The sequence below is a fragment of the Garra rufa genome, chromosome 22, assembly GCF_049309525.1.
Source record: "Garra rufa chromosome 22, GarRuf1.0, whole genome shotgun sequence".
In the NCBI taxonomy this organism is placed as follows: domain Eukaryota; kingdom Metazoa; phylum Chordata; class Actinopteri; order Cypriniformes; family Cyprinidae; genus Garra; species Garra rufa.
The window spans coordinates 23,813,338-23,832,602 of record NC_133382.1 but is presented as its reverse complement, the minus strand read 5'-3'; the positions used below and the strand labels follow the sequence as shown (position 1 = coordinate 23,832,602).

At 37.3% G+C, this 19,265-nt stretch overlaps 1 protein-coding gene across 1 annotated transcript in view; it reads right to left on the bottom strand.

The window, feature by feature from the left end:
- The window catches only part of prkcea (protein kinase C, epsilon a), an 82,041-nt gene that overhangs the window by 36,126 nt on the left and 26,650 nt on the right, over positions 1 to 19,265 (bottom strand). Inside the window, exons 3-5 of the mRNA XM_073828994.1 lie at positions 2,047 to 2,212; positions 1,486 to 1,520; positions 1,261 to 1,349 (exon numbers count right to left, since the gene is read on the bottom strand). Coding sequence (XP_073685095.1) covers positions 1,261 to 1,349; positions 1,486 to 1,520; positions 2,047 to 2,212 — 290 coding nt within the window. The remainder of the gene's footprint in view (positions 1 to 1,260; positions 1,350 to 1,485; positions 1,521 to 2,046; positions 2,213 to 19,265) is intronic.

The following is a 19,265-nucleotide window of genomic DNA, read 5'->3' as shown; positions in this document are numbered from 1 at the left end:
AAGATACAAACTCACATTTGTGAGAAAAATGTCAGAATTGCAAGTTTATATCACAATTCTCAGAAAAAAAAGTCAGAATTGCAAGAAAGAAGTCAGAATTGTGAGAAGAAAAAAATTGCAAGATCTAAATTTGTATTTGCGAGAAAAATGTCAGAATTGCAAGTTTATATCACAATTCTCCAAAAAAAAAAATTGTAAAAAAAAGAAAAATTGTAAAAAAAAAAAAAAAAAAGAATCGCGAGATACAAACTTGCATTTGATGAATAAAAGTCAGAATTGCGAGTTTATATCAGACGTATCAATTCTTACTTTATAACTTGCAACTACGAGTTTATATCACGCAATTCTGGGAAAAAATATGTCAGAATTGCAAGATACAAACTCGCATTTGCAAGAAAAAAAAAGTCTGAATTATCCCACAATTCTGAGAAAAAAGTCAGAACTGAGAGAAAAAAAAGTCAGAACTGAAAGAAAAAAAGTCAGAATTGTAAGAAAAAAGTCAGAATTGCAAGATACAAACTTGCATTTGCGAGAGACAAAGTTAAAAATTGTGAGCTTATATCTCACAATTCAGATTTAAAAAAAAGTCAAAATTATGAGAAAAAAAGTCAGAATTGCAAGATACAAACTTGCCTTTGTAAGACAATAAGTCAGAATGGCAAGTTTATATCTGACTTATCAAGTCTGACTTTATAACTTGCAATTGTGAGTTTATTTCATCCAATTCTGAGGAAAAAAAAGTCAGAATTGCGAGTTTAAATCTCACAATTCTGAGGAAAAAAGTGAGAAATGTGAGATAAGAAGTCGCAATAACCCTTTTTTAATGGAAACGGGATTCTTTGAATGCTGCCTGCTTTTTTTATATTATGTGTATCATTACACATTATGCATGCATCAACATTTTAAACAGCCCACATAACCTTGCTACAACACATTTATCAAATGTTGTCACATTATCTCATTATGTTACATTATGTGGGGTGTTCCCACTACTATCTCAGAAATAAAACAACTGCATTTAACAAAATGGCAAGAAAGAGAGAAGAATGTGGCTGCTTATGTTATTTGTCACACTGTAAAAAGAAGGTCATAATTAGTGCATCGTATTCTGGGAAACAGTATTCCTCGCATTGTTTTCTGTTGTGATAATTGTAAACATTCTGGCAAATCTAGTAGGTCATAATGTGCGGTTTACATACCGTCTGCAAACTCAAACATAGCTTGTCTCTGCTATAGAGAGAGCAAGGATGTAGAACTGACCTCTTCAGGAGTGTCTTCCTGTTTCTTCAAGCCAGCACATTTTGTTATAATGAGCTCATGGCATCTCTTATGGACCACACAGGTACACACTGAAGTTTGGGGAATAGGCAAAAAGTTGCATGGTAAATACAGATTTACTGTATAAAGATAAAGATGAGATAATCAAACCAGGGAATATAATTGACACTATTATCATTGTACATAAGAAAAGAGCGTCTTACTTACCTTGACACTGATACCCCTGTTTCCCCAACACACCCCTGCAGAACCACAGTGAAATAATCGTGTTAGACAACTCTGGCATGTACAGCAAAATCGTGCAGTTCTGTTTCTGACCAGCAGAGGGGGCACTGTGTTATAACACAGATACTGTATCTATAGCTGATTGTGTCACCAGCAACAAGCAGCATTGTGTGGAGCCACACAGATGAACTATTCACCAGGTATGCAAATACTTAGACCTAACAGTTATTACTCTACAGGGAGGAACTGTTTGCAAAGATAAAAATAAACATCTGTCTGATCTATGAATGCATCCCTTTAGGCACTCGACACTAGCACACAGAACAGTGGCTCTAATTTGCTTTCAATATTAATATTCATTACAAAAACTCTTTTGTTGGAATCAAAAGAAGGAGTGCCTGTGATTAGCATCAGGTGTCATTGTGCATCGTCTTGGAAAATTACCTAAACAAAACCTGTCTGAAAGGGATCTTATAATAAAGGTAGTCCTGTATAGATGAAGCTGCTGTGAATGAGATAAAGGGCGACAGGTGAGAGTCGTACCAGATGAAATCTCTGCAGTGGGAGCAGTAGGTGGGCTGTCTCAGGTAGGTGGCCATGAACTTGTGACCGTTGACCTGATGGACGCGTCTCCGGACCGCTCCCTGCCTTTTCCGTGGACGCATCCGCTCACGAAACACTCTTTCCTCATTTTCATTGGATGATGCAGCTGCAGAATGAAATGACATGGAAAAATAAGTATAAATATAGCTGCAAGCAGCAATACCAGGGTTCAAGTACTTCAAGGCATTTAAGCACAAATGACATTATGAAGACATTATGTAGCAAGCCTTCTTTTTTTTGCAAATACAGGTAATTTACCATAGAGATATTATGTTTTGTAATGTTTATGACTGTTACAGCGCCAGTTGTGGTCTGATCCCCTTAAAACTTTGCATGCTTGTTTAGAATCACCTGTCGCATGTGCTCAGCAGGTTTTGTGAAGTTTTGAGTTTTCTTTTAGTTTTTATATGATTTTGGGTAAATTTGGATAGGCCCCTTTTCTAAATGATCCTGTTATAGCTTCCCAAAGGGTCAATTTTTTAACAATTTTTTAAAATAAATATTGGCCTAGAGAGTCCAGAGGATTTTTTTTTTTTCAGTTTTTTTTTGTTTCCAAATTGAGTGAAAACCTAGGACTAGTTTGCAAAAGTTTTTTTCTTAAACCTTTAACAAACGATTTGATTGACAGCAGTGGTTCTAGAAGCAAAGTTGTCCAGAATCCAGTTGTCCAAAAACGTGCAATGTACAATTGTTTATGCTCCTGCGATATCGCCTATCAGTAGCCGATTTCTTTCAAATTTCTCTCAGACCTTTGGGGCCATGAGTTGAACAGGTCCACTGAGTTTCATTTCTCGCCTCAAGAAGGCGCTCAAACTTCGACGGCCAGTGGCGGCCATGTTTTTTGAGATATGCAAATGTCCTTGTAGACACTTTTGGCACTTTGGACCAAGACGTACACCGATTTCATGATTTCATGTTGACAGGACAAATGGTTGCGCAGTTATAGCCATTTTTATGTTTTTTTTCCCTTTTATAGCACCACCAAGTGGCCAAGCTCCACGATTTTTTTCCTATGGCCTCAGATTGAGCTCTTACATAAGAGTGTTGTGAGTTTAGCAAAGATGTCACATTCCGTTCTGGTTTGGTTCTAATCAGGCAAAAAAACTTAGGACTAGTTCGCAAAAGTATTTATTTTATTTTTTTTTCAAAAAAAGCGAAATACGATTCAATCTGAGGCATGCATTTTGTCCAGCGTGAACCTGTTGCTTTTTACCGCAACACAACTCAGAATAAGCAACTCAAAATAAAATACTGATACGATGCCACATTGTGCAATTTTGGTTGTAATTTTCAGTCGAAGGGCAACAAAAGAAGTGGTGTAAGTCTTCACTGCTTTCCTAACGATAAGAAGAGGAGAAAAGAATGGGAAGTTCACCACAGTTACTGAAAGAGCTTACAAACAGCAGAAACAAGAAACGCGAGATGCCATCTTCGCAGACGCTTGTCATGACGCTGCAGCCAGAGTTTCTCAGCGCAGATTTCATTCGATACCTGGGGTGTTTAGACTCCTTGTGGGGAAAAATCGATGGCACGGCATTTGAATTAAGCCTACGCTTATATCCACTGCGACCTGTAAGCTCTTTCAGTAGCTGTGGTCACTGTATTTTAGTATTTTATTTTCACAGTTGTGTTACAGTAAAAATAGCAACAGGTAGCACCAGCAGCTCACAGAATGCAACCATTTTACGTCATTGCAATAATGGCACCCCCCATAATCCAAAATATGTATACAACAAAGTAGATTTTATAAATATTGTAAATCTTTCATGGGTTTTCTGCTACATATTTCAGTAAGAGACATCATTAACATTATATTAAGCTATATAAATCGTAATACCCAGGGTTCGCTTTAAAATACATTTAAATAGAAAACTGGTATTTTAAACTTGAACAAACATTTCACAATACTGCCATTTTTCGTATATCACCAGCTTGATATAGTAACAATGACTCAACCAATGGTGTGAGATTGGGACGTGGCTACCTGTTAATCCAACCAATAGCAGACAAAGTGGTGTGTTTGAGAAAACCTGTTTGAAAACAATCATTTTTTGCACTTCTCTTTTTGCAAACACTTTCTGAAGTGAACACACATTCACACACTCTGGTACAGTAAAGCGTTGGTCAATCACCAAACTCCCAACAACTGGTCGGTCCTCAAGAAGCCTCATGATCCAGCGTCAACTCAGCCAGCAAAGAAAGTGAACAAACACATCATTGATTCTCCAGCAACTGTTCCCCTCACTTTCCCCCTTTGAGGGCTGCAGTAATTGTGTATATGTGTGTTGATCATGAGAGAAACTGGCGGCCGAGGACCACCTGACCAACCATGTGACCCACCGCCACGGCTCCATGCATTCCAGCAGTCAGGTGATGCCTTTAGGGGGGACAGCGTTCCTTCATCACACAAACAACTGTGAAATTACATTCACATCACTATGTGTGTTGTGGCGGTACCCATAATGTACCCTGTGTCCGTCAATGGTAGAGAGTAGAAAGTCTAACAACTTTCTCCCTCTTGTTTTGTTCCAATAAACTTGCCATCCAACTCCTCCCACACTTCTTGTCTTTCAGTACAGCAGCGTATGTGTGGGCTGCATTATTTTAATGCTGTCTGTAAGAGGAGCTGCTGCAGAGGTGTGATTACAGCTAAGAATCCCTGTAGGGCGGCACGCAGCCCCCATAGAGCGACTAGGCTCGGTACAATTACCATCGCGAGGTTCCTGGGGGACATTCGGCGAACGTCTGTGTGTATATCTGCATTCTGTCTCATGTCAGGGTGCTCCTGGGGCAAGTTGTGTGCGTGTGCTGTCTGATATCAGAGCGTCCTGTCTTCTGGAGCGGGCAGCTGCTCAGGAGAACAGCGTGGCAGCTAAAAGGGCCATTAGTGGGATAGATGTGCTTACATAATACATTATCCATCTGCTCAAAAAGCAGGGCTTATCCAGAACACACCTAGACCTCCCAGCACAACACAGTTCACCTTGGAGTACCATGCACAAACACACTGACAGGGGAAGATATGATACCAGTGGAGTTCATACTGTCTGCATTCGCGTTATAGATCTAGTCAGAGCAGCCGCCATATTTAATTTGACATGAACATGAGGCAGGGAGGAAATCGATAGCTTTGTTTTAAAATCTAGCGTGCTGACAAACTAGGCAGCATTTTAAGTCATCACAGGCTCAATATAAAGGTGGTTATGCAGCAAAATTATGCTTTCTTAGAGGGATTTTGAATACAGTGATCTTTCACAGAGAAGGCAAACCTAGAATACACTACGACAAGCTCAATGAAAAAAAGAGCTACAATAGCAGACAAAGTGACAGACTCAACTATTTAAAAATATGTTCTTATTTTATAGTTTAAATTTCTAACCAAAATGAACTATTTTAGTTTATTCTTACTTGTTAAAGTATCATGCTGTTAGCTTAGCAATATGCTAACTCAAGTGTTTCTCTCTAAATAGGAGCGCTATTTGTGAGCCCGGGAAACATGTAAGGATCTTCTGTAGCTTCTGAAGGGCAGTACTAATTGAAACAAACATGATATTTAGGCAAAATAGTAAAAATGTACACATCTTCATTTTGTTCAAAAGTTTACACCCCCTGGCTCTTAATGCATCGTGTTCCCTTCTGGAGCATCAGTGAGCGTTGAACCTTCTGTAATAGTTACATATGAGTCCCTCAGTTGTCCTCAGTGTGAAAAGATCGATCTCAAAACCATACAGTCATTGTTGGAAAGGATTCAAATACACAAAAATACTTAAAAACCAAAGAATTTGTGGGACCTGAGCTGGCAGAGAACTCATGAACAACTATCACTAAATAAAAAAACACAGCTGTGGATTATTCAGATAACAACACAGTTTTAAGAATCAAGTGTATGTAAACTTTTGAACAGGGTCATTTTTATCAATTTAACTATTATTTTCTCTTGTGGACTGTATGTTAATGTCTTACATGTGAAATATCTTTTTCAGGTCAGTACTAAATAAAAAAAATAACATGCATTTTGTATGATCCCTCTTATTTTGGTAAAATAATTACCATTTTGCAGGCGTATGTACTGTAAATGTTTGATTTCAGCTGTACATAATCTTTTCATGAATTTCCTGCATGTAAAAAAATGAGTTTTGAAAATGACAAAAATATTGACATAACACAGCTTTAAGGCAGTATGACATATTGAAGCCTTATTGTTGCTTGTGTCAAAGTAAATATGCTGATCTATATGGAGATTCCTGGATATAGTCTATGTTTCAGTTTGTTATTGAACCAGGCAAAAACACACACATTGTTATCTGTATAGAGGTTGGAAGATAAGGACGTTTCAATGGTCGAGACTGATATCCAGAGATAAAGGTGCAGGTGGTTAATATAATACTGACATACATATGTATAGTCTATCATGTTTAACTACTATAGAGACATCAGGGCCAACAGCAAATTCCAGAAGAACTGTCCGAGGTGAGGCTGCTCTCGGCAGGTTCACGAGAACATCTAAGCAAATTTTCAAATATTCATTATCTTTATTAACAAACTGCATATTTGAAGTCTAAAGAAGTATGTTCTTATCTAAAAAAAAATTCTTGACACAAAAACAGTATTATGTATAAAATTATAGTGCATTTGGTCTTCCGTCTTGACACTCGCTGTGAGAAATACCGCAAACAGAGTGATAGAAACTCTGCTGTTAACACTAGAATCTTGCACCGCTGGAAAAGGCTCTCAGCCAATCAGATTCGACAACCAGACTGAACTGTTGTATAAATATATATAAAAATCCATAAGAATATATCTATAAATATTATATAAAATTCTTTGTAAATGAAATAATAACAGATAACAGATGTTGAAGTAATAAAAACTAATAAATCTAATAAAAAATGATACTAAACAATAAACATTATGAAAACACATTAAATTATTAATACTTAAACTAAGATTAAAATTAAGACTGAAAATGTTGACAGACTGTTTATAATTGCTGAATGTAAATAAATAGAAAGAAAGAAAGAAAGAAAGAAAGAAAGAAAGAAAGAAAGAAAGAAAGAAAGAAAGAAAGAAAGAGAAAAAGATCGCTAACATCTAAACGATAAATCTTTGTGACGGAGGAGTACAGTACACATACTCACACCTTTACAATCATTATCTATCTCATTCAAGTCTGATGACATGCAGAAGGTGAAAATGCATGAACACGTTCCCTAGTGACTGTGTCCATGGTGATCAGGGACAACTGCACGTGCGCTTCACCAAACCACCGTCACTCCCTTCCATCTGCACCATACTCATCCTTCTACGCCTCTCTCCATTGCTCTTTTTCTGTCCGTGTATATTTCGTCCACTATTCTCCTGATTGGCTTATGGAAGGCTGAGCTGATGAGAGTTTGAGTCGAACGGCTGTGTTCGCCCACGGTCAGACAGCCAAGAGGAGCTCGGGGCAGCCTCCACCCACGCCAATGCCACTTCAGCCCCAGACACGCCACCCACAAGCACTCTCCAATCCAGCCAGAGCACAGCATGGGACCAATTAAAATGGCATCAATCAGAAAAAGAAAGGGATAGGGAGAGAGACTGCGCAAATCTGCTTATAACTCAATGACAGTTGCATCCATAACTTCAGATTGATCAGTGAGTGGCAGATGAGCCACACAACCTTCAACTTCACCATCCCAGGTAAAGTTTAAAGAGTTTAGAGCTGGAGAAATGATCACACCCTGCAGGTACATGATCATGCAAACTGGTTAGTGCTGGTTTGGTGCTAGTCTAGCTGGTGGACCACCACAGTGTGTTAAAATATATCTTTCTGTTAAAACCAAGGAACATTTTACTGGTTAATACCAGCATGACATGCTGCAGACCAGCATCCAAAACACAACATATGCTGGTAATGTTGGTCTTTTCAACAGGAATGTTACAGACTCCAGCTATTTAGGCTATTGGGTAAGTACATATCACTGCAGTTTCCAACAGAAATGAACACTAGAGGCGGTAAAACAGCGAGCACTTGTAATCGTTTTAATACACAATTACGATTACAGCACCATATGTTTTGCTTGCCAGATGTAACAAGCTTGCTCGGTAGCTCACCCAGCACGGAATTGGAATTAGGATGCGGAATCCTTGGGTATGAATCGCATGAAAACATAACTCACGATGAAAGAGCTGAAAGATGAGAGATCGAAAAACAAGCTAAAACGCCATGCTTGTAATTGTGTTTTTAAGTCCCATCTGCTTTCGTTCATACACTGTAAAAAACTATTTGTTGAGGCAACTTAACATAATTTCTTACCTTGCTGCTTTAAAATTTTAAGTTCAATCAACCTAAAATGTTAAGTTGTACAAGTGACAACTTAGATATTTGAGTTGATTCAACTTAAAATTATTAAGGCAGCCAGGTAACTTACACAGCTTTTAAGTTTAACAAACCATTTTTTTGTTAAGTCAACTCAACTATCTAAGTTGTCTCTTAGTACAACTTATCATTTCAAGTTGACTTAACTTATTTGAGCCGACTAAACTTAATATTTTAAGGCAGCAGGGTAACAAATTATTTTAAGTGTACTCAACAAATTGTTTTTTTTTTTTTACAGTGTACTACAGTGTCCGCTCACCACCAGTCATTATATTGACTCTCACACTACACAGACTGTTGCATGTCACCCCGGAGTACATTTCCCATTATCCATTGCACTGATTACACATACACAGCTGCAACCAATCAAACACACTATGTAAGCCTTGGACTTCCTCTTCCTGATTGCTGAGTATTGCATTGCGTTTAGCACTCTCCAAGTGTTAGCAACTCTACTGAACCATTTTTAAGTTTCCCCGAGTCCAGTTAGTCTTGTTCTAGTCTAATCTTCCGTGTCCTTCCTGCCTGGTTAATCTCTCTTTGTCTTGCAGTTTCAGACTCTGGTTGCCCCTCGTCTGGACTATAGTTTGTCTGTTTGGATTACCCGTTTGTCTCGGCCCCTGGATTATGTTCGCCGTTGATCGACCCTCGCTTGTTTATTGGACTACTCTTGTGTCTTGCCCTCATATACCTGTTTGCCATTGTTTGACTCTGCCTGTTTTTGCCAATGTTTATAAATAAAGCTTTGCGTATGGATCAGCCCACTTCACGCCCTCGTCTCTCCATTACATAGCATTAAAGACCTGTCAAGTCAGGGTAGAACTGTGGTGACACATACAAAACAAACATCACATAAAATATACCATATGTATGTTCATCTGTTTCGGTGAAAAAAAGAACACTCTTTCAGCACCACTCAGTGGACATTTCACATCAAATATGTCACAAAACATACATGGTGGTACACATTTATGTATGTAAAAGTTATATAAAAGTTCCCAAAGGTACGTTTTTAAGACCAGGTAGGGGGAAAAATCAGTTTTAAATTAAACAGTTTATTGAAGTATGAACTACCAACTAACAAGAACATACCATTTCATTTTTTTGTATATCAAAAGGAACAGTTCAGTGTTCCTTGACATTTATTTGCTATTTTTTTACTAGCCATTTCTGAGTGGAAATAGTTTCTACAACATTTTTTTTTTTGCAGTGTATGAGGAAACTACGAACCACATTTATGTACATCCAAACAGAAATTAATCCAAACAGAAATTAAAATTGCAAAAGCAAATTGCAAACGCTATAATCTGTTCCTAAATCATCTGGACTCTTCCAGGATTAAGCGAGGAGAAAGCACTGTTTGTGCTTGTGCATGTAACCTGCCATCACGTGTGAGTACTTTGCTCCAGTGCTTCATGTTGCTTCATAAAATACATATAGTAAATTAAACTGTGCTCATAATTAGGTTAAGTGTATTTCCAATGATTTCTGCTGAGTTCAGTGCACAACGGACAGCAAAAATAGACTCAGCACTGGAACTGTACATGCAGCTACTCTCCTGCTGTGTGAATACAGTAGCCTGTTAACATGGGCGGCAAAATAAATACACTTAAGCCTGATTCGAACAGTAATTGTTTCTCATGGGTATGTAAGCTGTTTTCAACATTTACAACATTTATTGCTGTCCGAATCCAGAATGTCTGTTTTTCTCCAGCCACCCGCATAAAATTACCAGCCGAATTATCCACTGTTTTTTGACAAACACCAAGGTTGTTTGGTAATTTAATTGCTGTCCAAATCCACATCACAAGTTTACAAGAAGAAATCGATTTAAACATTCACTGTTAAAATCCTTTTTGACCACCATACGGTAACTTTGCACTTCACTGTATTTTGCATGCATATTTAATACTGAAATGCTGTGTAAAGTATTCACAAGAACAATATTTTATAACTGCTCCATCACAGTGAGTGGGAGCTGTTAAGAACAATAAGCAGAAAGAGAAGAAAAGCATGTAAACATTTGAAATGAGTCATTACTATGACAGCAACAGGTATGCAGTACAATATTAAAATATGTATTATATATAATTACATACACAAAAAATACACCTTTATCTTATGTAAATTAAATTCATATCTTCAATATGAATTTGCTGTCATTGTTCCAAGTATATGACATTATTTACAGCAGACAATTATGTGACTGACGACGTGAGCAGTGGCCCGTTTCGACCACTGAATAAAAAAGGCTGTTGCAACTTTTTCTCTCACAATTCTGGCTTTTTTCTTATATTTGTGTGAAAAATGGTTAGATATAAACTCACAGTCCTAACTTTTTTTCTCAGAATTGCATGATATAAACTTACAATTGTGAGTTATAAAGTCAGAATTGTGAGATACAAACACAATTCTGACTTTTTTCTCACAATTGCTAGTTATAAAGTAAAAATTGTGAGATATAAACTCAATTCTTACTTTTTTCTCAGAATTGTGTTGTATAAACTCGCAATTGTGAGTTATATAGTAAAAATTGTGCGATATAAACTCACAGTCCTTACTTTTTTATCAGAACTGCATGATATAAACTCACAATTGCAAGTTATAAAGTAAAAATTGCGAGATAAAAACTCACAATTCTGACTTTTCTCACAAATGCGATTTAATATCTTGCAATACTAACTTTTTTCTCAGAATTACATGATATAAACTCACAATTTTGAGTTATAAAGTCAGAATTGTGAGATACAAATGCACAATTCTGACTTTTTTCCACAATTGCTAGTTATAAAGTCAGAATTGTGAGATGCAAACTCGCAATTCTGACTTTTTTCCACAATTGCTACAGTAGTTATATAGTAAAAATTGTGAGATATAAACTCAATTCTTACTTTTTTTCTCAGAATTGTGTTGTATGAACTCACAATTGTGAGTTATGTCAGAATTGCATGATATAAACTCACAATTGCTAGTTATAAAGTAAATATTTTGAGATATAAACTCAATTTAGATTTTTTTTCTCAATAAAAAACACAATTGTGGGTTATAAAGTCAGAATTGCGAGATAAAAACACAATTCTGTTTTTTTTTTTTTTGACTTTTTTCAGAATTGTGAGATATAAACTCAAAATTGCGAGTTAAAGTCCAAATTTCAGAGGGAAAAAAAAAGACTGGTATATTCTCAGAACTGGGTTTACATCTCGCAATTCTGACTTTATTGCTTTATTGCTTCTGACTTTATAACTCGCAATTGAGTTTATAACTCACATATGTAATTCTGAGGAAAAAAGTCTGAAACTGTGAGTTTGTATCATGCAATTGTGAGAAAAAAGTCAGAATTGGGAGATAAAAAGTTACAATTACCCTAGAAAATATATTTTAAATTGTAATAGTGTATAATCATATATACAAATTGCTAAATATTAATTCAATTGTACTAAATTTTAAGCATAAGAGGCTTCTTTTAAAAACATAAAATCTTACCAACCCCAAACTTACGAAAAGTAGTGCACTTTCAAAAAAGAAAGAAAGGAAGATTCCTTTAGTCATGTAGTTGAGTCACACGAATGTTGTCAAGCAGTCATGTCTCTGGCAAGCTTGGCAGGTGATATCACAGTCGTATTATGTAGCCACAGTAGCGTAGTGATCTGAGATGTTATCTAACTAGCCATCTGTCACATGACTCTCTATCCCTCTCGCTTTCTGAATTACAAAACGAGTGCAGATTATTTTTGAGGGTCCTTAATCACATGAAGGAAAATACGTTAAGATCACCAGTAAATCTTTAAGAGCTCCAACACCAATATTGAAAGCACAGATATTATCAAACATAATACTTCACAAATAAAACATACAGTACATATACTTAAGAATCTGTGTGTTTTCATAATGCCATGTAAACTGAGCCGGATTTAAATGACAAACATCCGCACTAGGCTATTGCTAACAAATCCGAATACTCTTCACGGACGTCATTGTTGAGATTTTGACCTTGTCCACTCTTTCACCCTTTTCTCCATCTTTCTTTCTTTCTCTCCTGCTCTCAGACCTCTCACCCACTCTATCCATCTATAAGTGTGAGCACACTGGCTCGTTTCCATGGCAACCCCTGCAATCTAAACCATCTCTGTGCCTGGGCCGCCCCACTGAACAAACACACGCACAAGATCCCCTGCTCAATAGACAGATTCAGATTTTAAGAAAGAGGGAGGAGAAGGGAAGCTGATGAGAGAAAGAGAAAACCTGGAAGAAAACGGAATAGACAGAGAACATTTAGCGCACTGCGGCCTCAAATACAGAAACTAATTAAGGAAAAGAGAGAGAGAGAGAGAGAGAGAGAGAGAGAGAGAGAGAGAGAGAGAGAGAGAGAGAGAGAGAGAGAGAAATATAAAATCTAAAAATAGCCAATAGCACCTCTCCTAGCAGCCCTGCATACATTTGCATGATAAGCAGCAAAAGGCTGACACTCACTGAGCGGTGAACACATGAACCCTGGGAGAAAGTTCAAGTGTAGGACGAACAGGAAAGTGGATGGAGACAGCCAATCAGAAAGAAGATGGATAGAAATGGGGTTACAGGGGTTTGTTAGGGACAGCTGTAGCAATATTTGGCCTTTGCTATGAATGTTTATCACTGTAGTGCGTATGTCCAGTAAGTGAATGACAAGCGTTTTTAGTGTGTCCAGCCTTGGATTAAAAAAAAGCACTATTGAGAAAAGAGACAGGAGAAAATAATAGTTGAATTTATAAAAAAATGACCCTGTTCAAAAGTTTACATACACTTGATTTTTTTTTTTTTTTTTAGTGATACAGTAGTTGATTATGGTTGTTTGCCTTGAACAGTTAAACTGAAAAATCCTTCAGGTCGCACAAATCCTTTGGTTTTTCAGCACTTTTGTGTATTTGAACCCTTTCCAACAATGACTGTATGATTTTGAGATTCATCTTTTCACACTGCGACAACTGTGGGACTCTTATGCATCTATTACAAAAGGTTTAAAGTTCAGAAGGAAAAACAATGCATTAAGAGCCAGGGGGTGAAAACTTTTTGATTTTTAAGCACTGAAGCGCAGTGCCATATGAAGAAAATATGATGTTTAGGCAAAATAAGAAAAATGTACACATTTCCATTCCGTTCAACGGCTCTTAAAGGGGTCATCCGATGCCCATTTTCCACAAGTTAATATGATGCTTTAGGGTCCTAATCAAAAGTTTGTAATATACTATGATTAAAAATTCTCTATGGTAGTGTAAAAAAACACTCATTTTACCTGGTAAAAATTGCCTCTGTTCTCAGCAAGCAATATTAGTACCTGGCCCTTTAAATGATATGAACCTCTGCTCATCCCACCCCTCATTACATAGCACACAGGGTGTTGCCTAGACAACAGTTGGGGATATAGTTTGGGGAAAATGGCACTTGGGGGGCTTTGAAGACACTGTACAACCCCATCCATGTAAAATTTAATTTAAAAACCGGAGTTGGAACTGAAACAAGATGACACCCGCAAAGAAGTTCGGTAATTACGGCTTTATTTTCATCAAACACTCACTAACACAAGATGATCTGGGTACAATTGTCTAAATGTCTGAAAAAACTAAAGCATTTATTTGATTGTAAAATACAGTAAAAACCGTAATAGTCTGATATGTAAGCACAATTTAAAATAACTGCTTTCTGTTTTATTATATTTTAAAATGTAATTTATTCTAGTGATGTAAAATCATGACCCAGTCACATTTTCTTGGTTAAAATAAACATTACTTCCATTATTGGAAAAAGAAATTTACATTAACAATGTAATCAGTATTCTATATATTAAAATCAAGTGTAAATCTCATAAAGTTATTCCAAAATAATAACTCAAGACTGTAAAAATATCAACAATATATTTTATTTGTGACCTTACATTCATCTTTTCTTTTTAATAGTTAACGTTTAAGTCATTCAAGCTTGGTCAATTTTGTTCACAGACACAGAGATTTACTTTAAATTTCACCAAGCTGATTACTTACTAAAGCCTCCCACAGATCATGTTTTTATGCCATACCACACCAAGTCTTATTTTGATGCAACAAAGTGGTTATATCTAAATATGTGAGTTGTTTACTTACTTTTTTTAAATTAGTCTTCCCATTAACAACATTATATTGTTCAATTAGACTGACTCAAGAATGTGCGCAAACACAAGAGGCAGGACTTGTCCCATGAACCAATTATAGCCGATCATAACCAGTCATATCCAATCATATAACAATGGAGGCCTTGCCTCCTCTCACGTGATTTCCCCCATTAATTCTCAATTACCCCCCACTAAACTCACTGCACGCTTTAGGGTTTCTGTTAAAACTCAGTGGGCTCAGTGAAGGCAAGAGAGACGCTGACTCACGCTGTAACTTTACCTGCTGGTGTTGCTGTTGGACAATGCTTCTTTAGAGAATTGAAAGGTGATTTAAACATGGTATATTTTGTAATATTGCCATTGTTTTTTTTTATACTGTACATTTAGTTCTCATCCAATATTTTGCAGCAACTAAACCACCATATGCCGCCATTGTTTTGGCTCACCTATAAGGAGTGTGTACTGTATGTGTGTCTGTCTGCCTGTTAATCCATGGCTCAGTCCCACCTGCTATTTTGAGACAGTAAATCCTGAACAACTGACATGCTGCTCCCGACAAACAACATTTTCACTCTGTAAGCATAAACACACACACAGACACACACTTCCTACGTATTCCTTTTTCAACCTGTGTTGGTTATCCTCTAATATGGATAAATGTATTGAATACTGGGATGAGTCAGAAGCCTGAGGAAGGAGGAATACATTTGGCTGATGAGAGGATCACTATAAATAGAGGAGGGTAAAGATAGAAGCACCGCGTCTGTCACCTTTCATCAGAAGGGTGAACCGATAACGGCAAAAGGGACAAACTTACTTAAAGCAGGTGGGAGCTGGGATACTTTATTGCTCGCATTTGCTTTTCAATATCTCAAGATTTATGTGTATATAAACACACGCAGGCAGAGGAACAGACAGTAATATATTTCATTTATCCGAATGAAACATCTGTGACCAGCGCAGCTCGGTTCAGAAGCCTCTGTTATCATCAGTCTTTAAGCGGCAATGAAAATTTGTGCTCTGAAATGGGCTTAACTCACAAAAGAGCCTAGTGGGACGCTGGGTCAGGAAGGTAGGAACGTGGGTAATTTTACAGAAAGCAAGGACGCCGCAGTGCCTGAGCTATTCTGGTCTGCGTAGCTTGAGGTGCCACTGAAAATAGCTCAACTGTCCTTCATATCTAAAGAGTCTGTGTGTGTAAGACTCATTGATTGGATCTGTTTGTGGAAACATGACAACATTCTCCCACCTCTACAAACCAAAAACTGCTCTCACCTGCTATTGGTGGTATGGTTGCTATGGCAGAAAAAAAAAAAATCAAAGGTCATGACTCAGGATGGGAAATGTAAAAATGTGTGTTAAAGGGATAATTCACACAAAAATTAAAATTCTGTCATTAATTACTCACCTTCATGTCGTTCCAAACCCATAAGACCTTTGTTCATCTTCTAAACACAAATTAAAGGATAACTATTGCCAAAATGCAACCTGGGCTGTTTTTTAAACGAGACAAACTTATATCTAAAAGCATAATTACGACAAACGAGCCGTTTTTGAGATTGACCGTGATTTCGTTTTGTGGTCAATGGCCGGTGAATGGGAGTACTAGGGGCATAACTTTGAGCGCATCAAAATCGATATTTTTACAACACTAAGAAGGCTCGACACATCATGACACTTTGCTCGAAGTATCGCCTGGATCTCTACACATGAACTCGAGCATTGAGAACATTGTTTGTGTACACAGAGTTTACTAAAAAGAAAGTTTTTGAACAACTCACTTTCACTGTTTGAGTTTCTGCTCACGGCCGTCTTGCCAGTCAAGAAGTGTCGATCTCCGAATGCGAGGATGGATAGCTCCTAAAGCATATTTCCATATAAATGCACGGGTAATTCGTTGTTTTTTCGCAAGTGAAAAACAATATTAACCTTCTAGTTGTAAAAAGAGCCTCATATAAGCCTAATATGTCGTCCTATGGAGTCCATTCATTCGCATTCGGAGATCGACACTTCTTGACTGGCAAGACAGCCGCGAGCGGAAACTCAAACAGTGAAAGTGAGTTGTTCAAAACCTTTCTTTTTAGTAAACTCTGTGTACACAAACAATGTTCTCAATGCTCGAGTTCATGTGTAGAGACCCAGGCGATACTTCGAGCAAAGTGTCATGATGTGTCGAGCCTTCTTAGTGTTGTAAAAATATCGATTTTGATGCGCTCAAATTTATGCCCCTAGTATTCCCATTCACCGGCCATTGACCACAAAACAAAATCACGGTCAATCTCAAAAACGGTTCGTTTGTCATAATTATGCTTTTAGATATAAGTTTGTCTTGTTTACATTAAAAAAACAGCCCAGGTTGCATTTTGGCAATAGTTATCCTTTAAGATATTTTTGATGAAATCCAAGAGCTTTCTGATCCTGTATAGACAACAATGTTACTACCACATTCAAGGCCCAGAAAGGTAGTATGGATATCATTAAATAGTCCATGTGACATCAGTGGTTCAACCTTAAATTTATGTAGCTACGTGAAGCTTCGCCTTGTTTACAAGCAGAGGAAGATGCACACTGTACATAAAACAGAAGATTTCAACAGAGAGGATGACTTGCAATTTTTTGCCCGAAATTACTTATGTGATGGTGAACTAAGAGAAATGGACGTTCTATGTCCAAATGCCGGCACCGGCATCAGCAGCACCACATATGAACGTGCATCGAAGACCGACATGGCAGAGAAGAAATTTTTTGAATAAAGTAATTATTTTTGTTTTCTATGCACACAAAACAACCTAGTCTCAGACGAAAACGTACCTGTGGTAATGTTTTTAATCGTGATACATACCAATACATACCAATAAGTACATATCACTGCAACAGAAATTTCCACTGAGTGGTGCTAAAAGAGTGTTTGTTTCTCTTCCCCAGAACAGATGACTGTACAAATGATATGTTTTATGTACATTTTAAGTTCTGACATGAAATGTCCGTTGAGTGGCACTATAACTCTAACAATCCACAACGTTTTTAAATAAGTACCATTAGCACTGCACCTAAACCTACCCGATAGTATGAACAAAAGCGAATGTGACATAAAAACGCAATCACAAGCATGCCATTTTAGCTTGTTTTTCGATCTCATCTTTCAGCCCTTCATGAGTCATATTTTTCAAGGGATTTGAACCCAAGGATTCCGCATCTTAAGTCCAATTCCGTACCCATCAAGCTTGTTACATCTGGAAAGCGAAACAAATGAAGCTGTAATCATAACAGTGTACAAACACGATTACAAGTGCTCGCTGTTTTACTGCCTCTAGTGTTCATTTCTGTTGGAAACTGCAGTTCTATGTACTTATTGTTTGTATTTCTCGTCTCACAAAAATGTTCCCACAGGTATTTTTTCGTCATGAGATCAGATTGACACAAAAAAGTATTCTCATAGCTTCATAACATTATGGTTGAACCACTGATTTTTAATCAATGTCCTTACGACCTTTCTTGACTTTGAACGTGCTAGTTGCATTGCTGTCGGATTTCATCAAAAATATCTTTATCTGTGTTTCAAAGATGATCGAAGATCTTACAGGTTTGAAACAACATGAGGGCGAGTAATTATTGACAACTCTCATTTTAGGGTGAACTATTCCTGTAACTACACTTCAAAACTCCCTGATTTAGGTCTAACGTTGGTTGAAAAACCAACTGATTCATAAGTGATTCATAATCCAAAATACACTGGAGAATCAAACTTCACTGGTCAAGCTGTTATAAAAGATAAAAGACCCTGCTCACAAGAGTCAATTGCTTGAGAATAAAACTTCACTAATCAAATTTGTTTCTGATTTACTAAAACGAATCTGCTCATAAGACTTATTAGCTTAGTGATCAGATTTCACTGGTCAGGCTGTTTGTTTTTGATACACTAAAAGTATCAGCTCATAAGAGTCATTATCTTGGCGATCGGATTTCACTGTTCGTTTGTTTTTGATTCACTAAACGTATCAGTTCACAAGAGTCATTTGCTGAAGAGCAAAACTTCACCGGCTGAGCTGTTTATTTATAACTTACTAAAAAATTGGCTCGTAACAGTGATTAGCTTGGTGATCGGATTTCTCTGGTCATGCTGTCCAAGAGTCATTCGGTCAGGGAATTCAGCTTAATTGGTCAAGCTGCAGGTTTAATGCTCAATAGTCGTACAGTATTTTAATATGCAGTTCAAGAACCATTTTCAGAAGCAAACGCTAGTCATGACCCAAGTGTGCATTCTGATGCTGGGAGTTCTTGGGGATGTGCACATCTATTGATACTTTATCACTCTTTACTAATATACTGCTCTGATCTATCTATGTTTTTGTTGTTGGGATTCTCATGGCCATGTCAAATCACCCCACCCAGGCAGGTCAGAACAAACAGAGTGCTTTGGATCAATATGAAAGATCAACCAAAGATCAATAGACGTGTGTACATACAATCACACACAACAAGGCTTCGCTTAGACCACTGGATATAAACTGGAGGGATGCTGAGCTCTCATTTATGCCCAGAGGAAAGTCGCACATTAGCACTAACTGACTGTTTGCACAGAGACGCTAGAATTAAGTGATCTCCAGCCAAGCTCATCCTCAGTTTACTGACACCTCTGAAAAGAGGCCTGTGATTAACACAACATCCAGACAACAC